The sequence below is a fragment of the Phyllobates terribilis genome, unplaced genomic scaffold (assembly GCF_046119375.1).
Source record: "Phyllobates terribilis strain yellow unplaced genomic scaffold, ASM4611937v1 Scaffold_1__5_contigs__length_1240528914, whole genome shotgun sequence".
NCBI classification, from domain to species: Eukaryota; Metazoa; Chordata; class Amphibia; order Anura; family Dendrobatidae; genus Phyllobates; species Phyllobates terribilis.
In genome coordinates, this window is record NW_027362761.1 from 808,382,961 (window position 1) to 808,396,990 (window position 14,030).

The following is a 14,030-nucleotide window of genomic DNA, read 5'->3' on the forward strand; positions in this document are numbered from 1 at the left end:
CTATATAATGACCCATGCAGGATGTCCCTCCCCCTCCCTATATAATGACCCATGCAGGATGTCCCTTCCCCCCCATATAATGCCCCATGCAGGATGTCACCCCTCATATAATGCCCCATGCAGGATATCACTTCCCCCCCCCCCCATATAATGCCTGTAACGGGTCTGGGAGGCGGAACCTCTGAGCTACTATACAAGGGGGCGGTCCTTGTAAGGGAGCGGGTGGCGACCAGGCAGGCAGTCACAGCAGGTGACCGGGACAGTCTCTGGAAGAACGGGCAGATGGTCACGGCAAGTGACCGGGGCAGTCTCTGGGTAAAGGGTTGGTACGACCTGTGGCGGCTGATGGTAGACGTGAGCTCCCAGGTGAGCAGGCGAGAGTCTCTGGATAAACGGGTGGTCACAGCATGTGACGGCGGAGCCTCCAGGAAGACCAACAGACAGGCGGCAGATGAGCGCTCCCAGGTGAGCGGGCAGAAGTCTCTGGACAGGCGGGTGGTCACAGCACGTGACGGCAGAGCCTCCAGGTAGGCTAGCAGACAGGCAGCAGATGAGCGCTCCCAGGTGAGCGGGCAGGAGTCATTGGACAGGCAGGTGGTCACAGCACGTGACGGCGGAGCCTCCAGGTAGGCTAGCAGGCAGGTAGCAGATGTGCGCTCCCAGGTGAGCGGGCAAGCTGGTCCTTAGACAGACTGACAGGAGTTGTAAGGCAGACCGTCGGACCTCAGGCTAGCAGGCAGGTAGCAGAATATCAGGCAGGAATAAGACAGCAAGCTGGCAGGTATCTGGCAGGTAACTGGCAACGGGACCTGAGGGCTGAAGCAGAGTAGTGAACAGTGCAACAACATTGCTCGGGCACCTCCATTTTGGAGGAGGTGCCTTATATATGGTGAAGTCCTCCGGCCATTGGCCGGGGACTCCTTAGGACGGCGCGCGCGGCCCCTTTAAGAGGGAGGGAGAGCGCGCGCGCCCTAAGCACAGTGGCCGGGAAGGAGCGCGCGCTGCCAGCAGAGCGGGAGGAGGATGCCGGCCACGGAGCAGAGAGGTGAGGGGAACAGCGTCCCTGCCTAGCAGAGGGCAGGGACGCCGGCGCTACAGTACCCCCCCCTTTAGGCCCCCCCTTTTTTAGGCCAGACAGAAATTTAGCAAGGATAAGAGGGGCATGGATGTTCTCCCGGGGCTCCCACGTTCTCTCCTCAGGACCAAACCCCTTCCAATCTACTAGAAAAAAGGTCTTTCCTCTTACCCTTTTGGTGGCAAGAATGTTCTCTACCTCAAACTCGTCCTCAGCAGAAACCGGAGCAGGAGGCGTACCTGTAGACTTGGAAAAAGAGTTAAGTACCACAGGTTTGAGGAGAGATACATGGAAGGAGTTAGGGATCCGTAAGTTGGCCGGGAGTTTCAATTTATAGGCCACCGGGTTGATCTGACTGATGACCTCCAGAGGACCGATGAACCGAGGCCCTAACTTGTAAGAAGGTATCTTGAGTCGAACATATTTAGACGAGAGCCAGACTTTATCTCCAGGACGAAATTGTGGAGGATCCAGGCGTTTTTTGTCAGCGTGTCTTTTCATCCGTTCGGACGACTGAAGGAGTGCGGATCGGGTACTCTCCCAAATGGAGGAAAATTTGCTAACGAGAGATTCCGCAGCCGGGTTGTCCACAGAGGTGGAGACAGGAAAAGGAATCCGAGGATGCTGACCGAAGACTACAAAAAACGGGGATTTGGAGGAGGATTCGCTCTCGTGATTGTTATAAGAGAACTCGGCCCATGGTAGGAGATCCACCCAGTCTGAATGATGGGCATTAACGAAGTGCCGGAGGTAACTGGTCAGGTTCTGATTGATCCGCTCCACTTGACCATTGGACTGTGGGTGGTAAGCGGAAGAGAAGTCCAGGGTGACGTCTAGCAGTTTACAAGTGGCTCTCCAGAAGCGTGAGGTGAACTGTACCCCACGATCCGACACGATGTGGAGGGGCAGGCCATGAAGACGAAAGATGTGACGAATAAAGTCTTTAGCTAGCTCGGGTGCAGACGGGAGGCCTGGCAGGGGAACGAAATGAGCCATCTTGGAGAAGCGGTCAGCGACCACCCAAATGACCGTACAACCGGCAGAGACAGGGAGGTCAGTTATAAAGTCCATTGCTATATGCTGCCAGGGGGCAGCAGGTACAGAAAGCGGAAGGAGGCGACCGGCTGGCAGATGTCTCGGAACCTTGTTGCGGGCGCAGGACACACAGGCAGAAACAAAGTCTATTACGTCCTTGTGCAGGGTAGGCCACCAGTAGTGCCGGGTAATAAGCTGGAGGGTCTTTTTCTGACCGGCGTGGCCAGCCAGTTTAGACGAGTGACCCCAGTGAAGGATCTTCTCCCGATCAGGTACTGATACGAACGTCTTTCCGGGAGGGAGACGATTTAGACTCACGGGAGCCACCTGCATTACTCTGGCGGGATCGATGATGTGTTTCGGATCTTCCTCGAGATCAGACACCAGAAAGGATCGAGACAAGGCGTCCGCCTTGACGTTTTTGTCAGCCGGGCGAAAATGAAGAACAAAATCAAAGCGAGCAAAAAACAAGGACCACCGGGCTTGGCGCGGGTTAAGTCTCTGGGCATGCTGGAGGTAAGCCAAGTTCTTGTGGTCAGTGTAAATTATTACCGGGTGAAGAGCCCCCTCGAGCAGGTAACGCCACTCCTCCAATGCCAGTTTGATGGCCAATAACTCTCGGTCTCCTATGGAATAATTGCGCTCTGAGGAGGAGAAGAGTTTAGAGAAGAAGCCGCAAGTTACCATCCTCCCGGAAGATGATTTTTGAGTAAGTACCGCTCCGGCTCCAGAGGAGGAGGCGTCAACTTCCAGGAAGAACTGCTTGTTGCCGTCCGGGCGATGCAGCACCGGGGCGGAAGAGAAGGCCTGTTTTAAGGAAAGAAAGGCCTCCTCTGCTTCGGGCGGCCACTCTTTGGGATTAGTACCCTTACGGGTGAGCGCGGAAATTGGGGCTGTCCGGGAAGAGAAGTGTGGTATGAAGAGGCGGTAGTAGTTGGCGAAGCCCAGGAACCGCTGAATGGCCTTCAACCCCTCCGGTCGAGGCCATTTCTCGATGGCAGACAGTTTCTCTGGATCCATTCGTAGGCCGGTCTGAGAAATAATGTAGCCCAAAAACAGAAGCGAGGTCTGCTCAAAGAGGCACTTCTCGTATTTAGCGAAGAAGTGATTCTGCCTGAGCCTGAGCAGGACCTGACGAACGTCCCTCCGGTGAGTCTGGAGATCCGGAGAGAAGACCAAGATGTCGTCCAGGTACACCACTATGCAGGAGTAGAGAAGGTCCCGGAAGATGTCATTGACCAACTCTTGAAAGACGGCAGGAGCGTTACAGAGACCAAAGGGCATTACCAGATATTCATAGTGGCCGTCCCGGGTGTTGAATGCCGTCTTCCATTCATCCCCCTGACGGATACGAACCAGGTTGTACGCCCCACGGAGGTCCAGTTTGGTGAAGATTCTAGCCCCCCTCAGACGATCAAATAACTCCGGAATGAGCGGAAGGGGGTACTTATTCTTCACCGTGATCTGGTTAAGGCCTCTATAGTCTATACAGGGACGGAGAGAGCCGTCCTTCTTTTTGACGAAAAAGAAGCCTGCTCCCGCCGGGGAGGTAGATTTCCGGATGAATCCCCTGGCCAGATTCTCCTCAATATATTCGGACATCGACCAGGTCTCAGCAGCGGATAATGGATAAATACGCCCACGGGGAGGAGTAGTACCGGGTAACAGGTCGATAGGGCAGTCGTATGGTCTATGAGGGGGTAGTGTCTCTGCCTCCTTTTTATTAAAGACATCAGCATAAGACCAATAAGGAATCGGAAGTCCAGGTAGATTAGCTGGGGTAGGAGAAGGACGGACGGGATGGACGGGAACCAGACAGGTCTTATGGCAGTCCTGTCCCCAGCGAAGGACTTCTCCGGTCTGCCAGTCAAGCACGGGTGCATGTCTCTGGAGCCAAGGTAGACCTAGCAAGAGGGCGTGAGAGAGTCCAGGCAGAACATGAAAGGAGATACTCTCAGAATGCAGCATTCCCACCTGCAGAGTAATGGATTCGGTGATGAGTTGGATGGGGCGTGGTAAGAGACCCCCATCCACGGCAGCAACAGACAAGGGTACAGCCAGAGGTTTGGTGGGGATGCGGTATTTCTCTACCAGGGACTGTGAAATAAGATTCCCGGCTGCTCCAGAGTCAAGTTGGGCTAGTTCGAAATAACGGTTCTCCCCGCAGACGATTGAGACTGACAGCAGCAGAGATGGAGAGGATTTATTCTTGTCTAGGTCGACCTCTCTGAGCGAACCTAGACACAGGCGTTTCCCGACCTCTCCGGGCAGGCACGGATCCGGTGCTCCTTACTGCCACAGTAGAAGCAGCTCCCCTCGGCACGGCGAGTCCTGACGGGTTTTGACCATCTTGGTCTGGTCGACCTGCATAGGCTCAGGAGAGTGTACCTGGGGAGAGACGGAGGGAGTGACGGGTTTCTGAAAAGTAGGAGCTAGACGTGGAAACCTCCTCTCACGGGTGACCTCTTTGGCACGCTCCTGGAACCGTAGGTCAATCCGGGTGGCAAGAGTTATTAGGTCATCGAGAGTGGTAGGAATGTCCCGACCGGCAAGTTCATCTTTAATACGGCCGGACAGACCCTCCCAGAAGACGGATACCAGAGCGTCGTTATCCCAGGCCAGCTCCGAGGCAAGGGTACGGAACCGTATGGCATATTGGCCCACGGTGAGACTTCCCTGACGGAGGCGTAGCAGTGATGATGCGGATGAGGTCTTCCGTCCGGGTTCGTCGAAGACTTTCCGGAAAGCCGTGAGAAAGGCAGGCAAGTCGGACACCAGGGGGTCTCCTCTCTCCCATAGAGGATTTAGCCAGGCCAGGGCCTCCCCGGTGAGATGGGACATGATGAAGGCAATTTTGGCCCGGTCGGAGTTAAACTGGTGGGACAGGAGTTCAAAGTGCAGGGTGCACTGATTTATGAAGCCCCGAGCCTGGGCGGAGTCGCCTCCGAAGCGAGGAGGTGCAGAAAGCCGGGGTCCGGGGTAGGATACCATGGTATTAGTGGGCAGCGGAGCTGCCGGATTGCGAGTCATGGCACTGGCGGAGGCTGCTGGCGGAGCAGTCAGAGTGTCCAGGCGAGAATTGACATTCCGCAGGTGACCCAGGATGGACTCCTGTTGGGACCTCTGACGGGACAGTTCATGACACAGGTCCGAGAGCGAGGGAGCTTGGGTGCCACCGGGTTCCATGGCCCGAGCAAACTGTAACGGGTCTGGGAGGCGGAACCTCTGAGCTACTATACAAGGGGGCGGTCCTTGTAAGGGAGCGGGTGGCGACCAGGCAGGCAGTCACAGCAGGTGACCGGGACAGTCTCTGGAAGAATGGGCAGATGGTCACGGCAAGTGACCGGGGCAGTCTCTGGGTAAAGGGTTGGTACGACCTGTGGCGGCTCATGGTAGATGTGAGCTCCCAGGTGAGCAGGCGAGAGTCTCTGGATAAACGGGTGGTCACAGCATGTGACGGCGGAGCCTCCAGGAAGACCAACAGACAGGCGGCAGATGAGCGCTCCCAGGTGAGCGGGCAGAAGTCTCTGGACAGGTGGGTGGTCACAGCACGTGACGGCAGAGCCTCCAGGTAGGCTAGCAGACAGGCAGCAGATGAGCGCTCCCAGGTGAGCGGGCAGGAGTCACTGGACAGGCAGGTGGTCACAGCACGTGACGGCGGAGCCTCCAGGTAGGCTAGCAGGCAGGTAGCAGATGTGCGCTCCCAGGTGAGCGGGCAAGCTGGTCCATAGACAGACTGACAGGAGTTGGAAGGCAGACCGTCGGACCTCAGGTAAGCAGGCAGGTAGCTGATGTGCGCTCCCAGGTGAGCGGGCAAGCTGGTCCTTAGACAGACTGACAGGAGTTGTAATGCAGACCGTCGGACCTCAGGCTAGCAGGCAGGTAGCTGAATATCAGGCAGGAATAAGACAGCAAGCTGGCAGGTATCTGGCAGGTAACTGGCAACGGGACCTGAGGGCTGAAGCAGAGTAGTGAACAGTGCAACAACATTGCTCGGGCACCTCCATTTTGGAGGAGGTGCCTTATATATGGTGAAGTCCTCCGGCCATTGGCCGGGGACTCCTTAGGGCGGCGCGCGCGGCCCCTTTAAGAGGGAGGGAGAGCGCGCGCGCCCTAAGCACAGTGGCCGGGAAGGAGCGCGCGCTGCCAGCAGAGCGGGAGGAGGACGCCGGGCACGGAGCAGAGAGGTGAGGGGAACAGCGTCCCTGCCTAGCAGAGGGCAGGGACGCCGGCGCTACAATGCCCCATGCAGGATGTCACTCCCCTCTCCCCTCCCCTCCCTTTTTATAATGCCCCATGCAGGATGTCACCCCCCCTCTTTATAATGCCCCATACCTCCATACATTAAAAAAATCAAATACTCACCTCACTCCTCCTCACCTGCTGCCGCTGCTCAGGTCTGGACTCCAGCATCGCCGGTGTCATCCCGCTCTGCGCTGCCTGTGACGGCTCAGGGGAGGGCGCGGTAGAAAGACATCACAGGGAGCGCACAGCAGGAAGACAGCGGATCTGCGGAGGCACGGGGAGAGGTAAGTATACGGCTGCCGGGGCCCTGAGCAAGCTGGGGAGAAGGGCAGGCGCTGGCACCGCTCTCCTCCGCCCATAGCCCGGCGGGGTGTCCGACCTGCGAGTGGGCCCCCCGCCTGCTCAGGGGCCCGGCACTTGCCCGGGTGCTGACACCGGCTCTGGCTTAAAGCCCAGACTATAGAGCTACAATTGTGAATGTAATGTAGCAATGTTATATAAGAAAGCAGGTAATGCAATGTAATAACATTAATGCCATAAAGTACTGGGTGCAAAAATGTATAAGTGGCATAAATAAAACCCTACCAAATATAATGGATAATTGCATAGAACTCAGGCCTTCAAGGCCACAAATTGAAATAGAGATTACATAGAGAGATACATTCTGCAATATAAACAGATAATTGCCATCAAGTGACAAAAGTACAAGACATCTACCAAAATATAATTGCACAACATAGAGCAGAAAATACAGAAATTACGTGGACAAACATATAAATAATAACACTAAATAATAACACTATATACAAACATATAAATAATAACACTATATAAAGTGTTTGCTGTTTCTCTGCAAGTTTCACTATATTCTTATTCAAGGGATTTTTTTTTTTTTACATTTTTGTATGGTTTGATCGTTCACATGGAGAAAACTGGAACCAAATATGCATTGTATTTGAATATGCATTTTTAAAAGATTATTCTTTGCAATACTGTAATTAAATAGAATTGCAATATTGAAATATACAATTGTTCAGGGCAATTTTTATAGTTGTAAGGTATAGTCAGCGTTGGTGAATACATTTCTTTTAAACTGTACATTCTTTCATTTTCTCTTTTTTTTTTTTTTTTGCTAATGTGGATTTCCCTCATTATGTATGTGCCATTTACCTTATTTTTTTTTAAACTGGGGAATTAGTAATCTGTATTTTATTAGCATTTGTCCTGACCAAACAGATAATCCGGCCCTTATACATTGATTTCCTGGTGAGCCTGTGTTGGACTGGTTTTAATATACAGCAGCCAATCAAATGGAGCAGAACTGGGGGAGGGGCTTAGGAAGCTGCAGCCTGAACCAATGATCATATAGGGGGTGTGTCTCAGAATATCTGACTCCCTGTAGGTTCTGTAGCTAAGTGGTAGTCACAGACCACAGTTCTGATCCAATGGAGCGGAGCTAAAAAGCAGCCAAGCAGCAAGACCTGAGAAAAAAATATTAGCAGGTAATCATCCCTTGTAGGTACTGACATATAATTTTAGCCTCATGTTTGGACAGTTCCTTTAATATGGTTTGTTTGAATTTTCCCCTCAATCTTCATTGGATGTGTAATTTCTAACTGTATAAAATCATTTTTTCCATAGTCCTTTACTTTTCTATAAAATTCCATAGGAAACAAGAAATGTAAAAAAAAGAAACACATTGCTTAATTGCACAACATTCATGGCAGAGAAAGAAATATCTGTTGTATTAATATGTTTCTTTCATGTTTCTAGGTTTCTAGTTCCAGTTTCTATTGTTATCTGTAATGATATCATGGCTTATCTTTTCGGGTTCTTCTTCGGTAGGACCCCATTAATAAAGGTAAGTTGCAGACGATAGGTTAATACTATGTATCTTGAAGAAGACTTGTGTGAAGATCTCATTTTAGTGTTTTTATGCTGCTAAGTGATGAACACATTGATACCATTAGATCTGGCATTGCCTTTCCCCCATTCCCATATGTTGTCCATAGGTTTAGCTGTATGTAAAATAAAAATGCTATTATATCATTTCCATTTTTACCATTTTAATTGCGATTATTTGATCTTTTAGCTGTCACCCAAAAAGACATGGGAAGGTTTCATTGGTGGATTCTTTCTGACCATAATATTTGGATTTATGGTGAGTACTCCAAGTTTGTTATTTGTATTGCGAACATTATCAGTTAAGCGATCCAGATACGGTAATTAAGAATTTCACTATACTTCTCCAAAAAAAAAAAAAAAGGCAAACTAGTATTCAGCAAAAGCACATCCAAAGTATTTATTTGTGAATAAATAAATAGATATCTCCATTATTTAAGGCCACCATATAAATTTGATGCCTGTCGGCTGAACGATCAGCCGAAGAATCTTATACACAGGAGCACTTGTTTGGCCAAACGCTGCTCTGTTTGCTATGAGAAAACCGCCAACTGACACATCGGCCAGCTGTATATCCTTAGGAGAATAATGCGAACTAACAGATTAAATAGCATCATGTAATGTCAATCACTGGTTCATAAGGCCAGCTGGATAATGTCAAATGTAAAAGGGGTTGTCCACTACTCGGACAACCCCTTCCCAATCCATATGTTTCCCCTTGTAAAATATTATATTGTGGTACCGTGTTAGCCAGAAAAATCTATGTAAATACTTTTATGCACAAAGATGACAAAAGTATTCTCGGAGTGATACCTTTATTGGCTAACCAAAAAATATATATATTTGCAAGCTTTGAGAGCACAGGTTCACAAATGAATTAATAAGATGGTCATTTTAAGAACGACAGAGAAAAATTTGGGAATTCAAACTGCTAGGGATTTTTAATTCTTTGACAATAGGACTCAATTTAACACCTGGATTTATGACTCACTACATGGATACAATTCACACCTCCACGAGATGAACTCCAGATAACTAAGAGAACATTGTCACTGCCTCTCCATTTGTAACAAAATCCCTAATTTGATTTCTTGGCTTATCTTTAAGAGGCATCAACCCTTGAACAAATGTTGTGTTTCAATAACGCTTAAATGTTGTGCTGAGTGCTCTTATCATCTTAATTCATTTGTGAACCTGCCTGAAGAAGGAGGTGCTCTGAAAGCTTGATAATATATATTTTGTTCTGGTTAGCCAATAAAGGTATCACTCCGAGAATACTTTTGTCATCTTTGGGCATAAAAGTATTTACATCAACCCTTGTAAAATAATGGCACCTATACTATCCTCTGGTGCCGGCACTTTTCAAGTGGAGTCTGCACTAGCTCTCCTGGGAAACGTTATGTCACGTGATCCATGCAGCCAATTAGTGCTGTCTTCACTCTCCCCGCCTTCAGTCAAATCACATACATCCAAAGGAAGTGAGAGCTGCTGTTTTCTCTCTTCCTCAATATGTATGTGATTCATCTGTAGGAGAGGAAAGTGGAGCCTGCACTGATTGACCACAGAGATTTCATGATGTAATGTTTCTCGGGAGAGCCAGTGCAGACACCGCTGGAACAGCGCCGGCATCGGAGGTGAGTATAGGTGCTATTATTTTACAAGGGGAAACATAAGGACTGAGAATTTGACAACCCTTTAATACTTGACGTTATCCTGATGGCCTTAGAAACCACTGATTGACATTACATGATGTTATTTAATCTGTGATACACACGTAAACCCAGATCCTTCACTACAAGTGACTCTTCTAGTTTTTACTTTCTGTATAACTTGTAAATGCTAGGGCTGAGCTCTTTTTTTGTCATTAATAAGCTTAACCACAGGTGTAAGCCATGTAAGGTATAATTTTTGTTACCTATGGGAATAAATGTTTCAGTCTGATTGACCAGTTTGGGCCTAAGTCCTCCCATTCATCATTTTTTATCACTACAAATATCCAACAGTAGCTGTTCCAAGTTAATGTCCTGAAGTGAAACTTTCAACCTGGAGAAGTTTGCCTTTTTAAAATTAAGTGTATTTGCTCTTCTCGGCCGGATGTTTTTATGGCGAAAGAGTGCTGTGAAATGGTGGGGAAAAAAGCTTCTTTTACCCTTTGATTTTTGAGTTTCGTTGTACAGTGTTAAAAGGTTGGTCTGAAACTAAAATCTATTTTACTCCTAAATTCCTATCTATTTAATGTCATTAATCTAATCTTTTTTTTTTAATATACTTTAATTAAAAAGTCCCTGCCACACTTTTTTTTGTTGTTTGTTTTTTTACTACTTCCTCTTTGATGACACTTCATTTGGGAATCCCAGTGCATGCTGGGATAGTCAATAAAGTAGTCATCAGGGGGCAGAGGTTTCATTCACTGCCTCTGTCTCTGCCCCATTCCTAAAACTAAGCGTCATGAGTGACGTTCTTTTCAGGAGCTGGGCTAGTCCCTGCTCTGCTAAGCATGCGTCTGTTATCAATTCTGATGGATGCTGATGGAGACAGATACCGGCTATGTAACACAGCTGGTATCTGCACTTGATGGAGCCAGCTCAGCTCCTGACCCCTCTCCACAATCACTGACTCTGACGTGTATATATAAGTCATGGAGCGACATTTACTCATGTAGTATGGCTCCATCTGGTATTGAAATTATAATTGCACAAGCAATGCGCACATCCTTCTTCAGTGCTGGAGGACATGCATGATCAATCACTCTTCCCACTGCCAGATCTGCATCCATTTCTAATCTTGGCTGAGATCCTCTATTCACTGAGCAGCAGCCTATAGAAATTCCTTCTACACTGCTGGTCAGGAAAGGAGCGGAGCCGGTGCTACAGCAAAGCAATGTTTAGAAAACCTGAGAAGTCTTCTTCCGAGGATTGACTTGTGAGCAACCAAATACTACTACTTCATACTACTTCAGCAGAGGAACGTTCTGCAGACTACTTTTTATCACTACCATATTTTGGGTCAGGAGGGGGAAGGAGACTTACTGAGGACTGTGTTTTCAAGTGCCAAATAGGAGAATGGAATCTTGCTGGAAACTGTTTAGAACTTCCAGAGGAAGAAGGAGATTGACTAGGGAACCTACTGGAGACCATGTTTATAGCTACCAAAACAGGAAGGTGACTGTCTGGTGATAATGTGGAGCAGGAGGAGTAAAAGCCATATAGAGTGCATGTGAGGGGTTTGCGGAGTTGTAGATAGGATCCATTTCTGATTTCTAAGTGACACTACCTAGCAGTCCACCCACAATTGCACAGATTAGCTGAGGGGTACGCTAAGAATGCAAAAATTGAAAATTTTTTTTTTTTTTTTTACTGGAAACCGTACATAGTATTTTTGAAATAATGATTATTAGCATTTTGGTAAAACTTAATTTATGTGACAACCCCCCCCTGATAAACATACAATGATCTCCTATGGAGAGGCACAGTTTATGGACGAATCTTTCCTCATTCTGTTACTTCTTGGTTAATTTCTTAATTTTCAATTACTGCTCTTTCCTCCAGTTTTCATACATTCTGGCACAGTTCGAGTACTTTGTGTGTCCTGCGGATTATAACAGTGAAACCAACAGCTTCTCGACCAGCTGTGAACCATCGGAGCTGTTCAGACTCCATGACTACACCGTTCCATCATATCTGCAGGCACTTCTGGGATGGGTAGGTGTTCTATGGCGCTCACTGAATATTTCTGATGTGAACATTAGAAATGTGATATTGGAAGAATTGTGGTCCTTTCAGAGGTCAGAATTAAACGGAACCTGTCGTGCCCCCAAACGCTATTAATCTGCAGATAAACCCCATGTCTGCAGATTAAAGGGAACCTGTCATGTGAAAAAAATGCTATTAACCTGCAGATTTGGGGTTAGTCAGCTGGTTAATAACATTCTGAAGCCTTGCGTCCGCCTCACTGCAAGCCCGGCTGCCGGGAGGAAATAAACTTTGTTCCTTCCTGCACCCTTGTGCTCTCGGTCCCGGAGCTGTCACTGTCGCGGCTTACGTCACCGCTCAGTAGATAGTGAGTGGCGGTTGTAACCTCGCCCCGGCACTGACTGACCGCCAGCTCTGCAGTGCAGTCCCGTAGTAATAACCCTGTACAATGATGCAGTGTATTAAACTTAGATACACAAAGCAGGCTCTAATGTAACACTTGCACACACAATGGTGCTTGAAAATTTGAACCATTCAGAATTTTCCATATTTCTGCTGACCTTTAACCTGCAACTGCATCACATTTTCACACACGTGAAATCAAACAAATTAGTCAAAAATACTAGACACTATCATTACTTTAAACGAGGCTAATGATCCAATATCTATAAAAGTATGTGAACCTTTGCTTTCTGTATCTGCTGTGACCCCCTTTCGTGCAGCATTTATGGCTTTACACTGGGATTGTGCAGTCATCTATATGCAGACTTATTCTGTATATTATCTGAAAGTTTGGGTAAGATGCATCAATTTCGCAGCACTATTGACATTAATTTCTTTTTTTCCAGACAACAGTTCGCCTGTACCCATTTCAGATACACAGTATTGCTCTATCAACATTTGGTTCACTGATAGGTCCATTTGGAGGCTTCTTTGCCAGTGGCTTCAAGCGAGCCTTTAAAATAAAGGTAAGTCTTTATTGCCTGTTACTGAAAACAAAATCCCCAAAGAACTGAGCCGGAGCATATGTTGGTATAAGTGCAATGCATAGGTGTGCATTCACACTGTGGGCATTTAACAGACAGAACCAAAGTGAAAAACAAAAGGAGCAAATACCCTGTAGTAAGCAAATGAATAAATAGTAATTGTACATGTAAATAACATAGGTTAGTTAATTAACACTCTATTCATGAAAACCATGTAAAAGCCATTCCACCACGACAAGGTGTACCCAATCGGGACGGTCCCTATCTCTTGTATAGATAAGGGCAGAGCAGCATCGGGTCCTCTGTTACAGAAAACAATGTCATCTATGCTATGACTTGTTGCCTTTTTCTATCTAGAACTGCCCACTTGTATATGTTTTGGTCTATAAAACGTACCGGACTATGCGACGCAGTCCACGTCTAAACAGAAAATAGCAAAACATTATTTTATACTAATTAAATGCCATTAATGGTGGGGGTCTATGGAAGAGACTAGTTACCAAAACTGATCTGTGGTATTGGGAAAAATTTGCCCAAATATGCTACAATTGAATAGATTGTTGTGGTTTCACCAGAAAGGCGCAAAATGCTTTCAGGTCAAAAATGGCGCTGTCCCAGTGTGGAGTTATTTGGTGATGAGGGAGAGCATTTGCCTTGATGTGAGTCTGCTGTGACAAACCTCTGATGTGACATATTTCTCTTTCAAATATATTTATTGAATTTTCTGTTTTAACAGAACAAAAAAAATATAGTCAATTATATATTCAATATGTTAATAGATCATATAATAATGACCATACAAAGAAAACCGCACAGAACGTACAAAGAAAAAAACTAGGAGGAAGAGGGTAGTATGAGGGTCACACAGACAATGGAATAATTAGGATCAGGAATTGACGAGGATATTATGTATGATTAACCAAAAGAAAGTCTGGCGTTTTGTTTATGCGAATGTGCAGGTGTTATCAAAGAGCCCCAGATCCTGAAGTATTTAGCCTGAGAGTCATTTTAGACACTACTGAGTTGTATTTATTCGGGATAGAAATTTCAGGTATGGTATATGTCTTTTTCTCCACGAATGGGCTTTTGTCTGTT

The 14,030-nt window shown here is 47.3% G+C and overlaps 1 protein-coding gene across 1 annotated transcript in view; it reads left to right on the forward strand.

Annotated features, from left to right (window-relative positions):
• Window positions 1–14,030, forward strand: part of CDS1 (CDP-diacylglycerol synthase 1) — a 97,741-nt gene that overhangs the window by 69,341 nt on the left and 14,370 nt on the right. Inside the window, exons 8-11 of the mRNA XM_073637112.1 lie at window positions 8,129–8,216; window positions 8,448–8,516; window positions 11,806–11,958; window positions 12,798–12,917. Of these exons, the coding sequence (XP_073493213.1) occupies window positions 8,129–8,216; window positions 8,448–8,516; window positions 11,806–11,958; window positions 12,798–12,917 (430 nt within the window). The remainder of the gene's footprint in view (window positions 1–8,128; window positions 8,217–8,447; window positions 8,517–11,805; window positions 11,959–12,797; window positions 12,918–14,030) is intronic.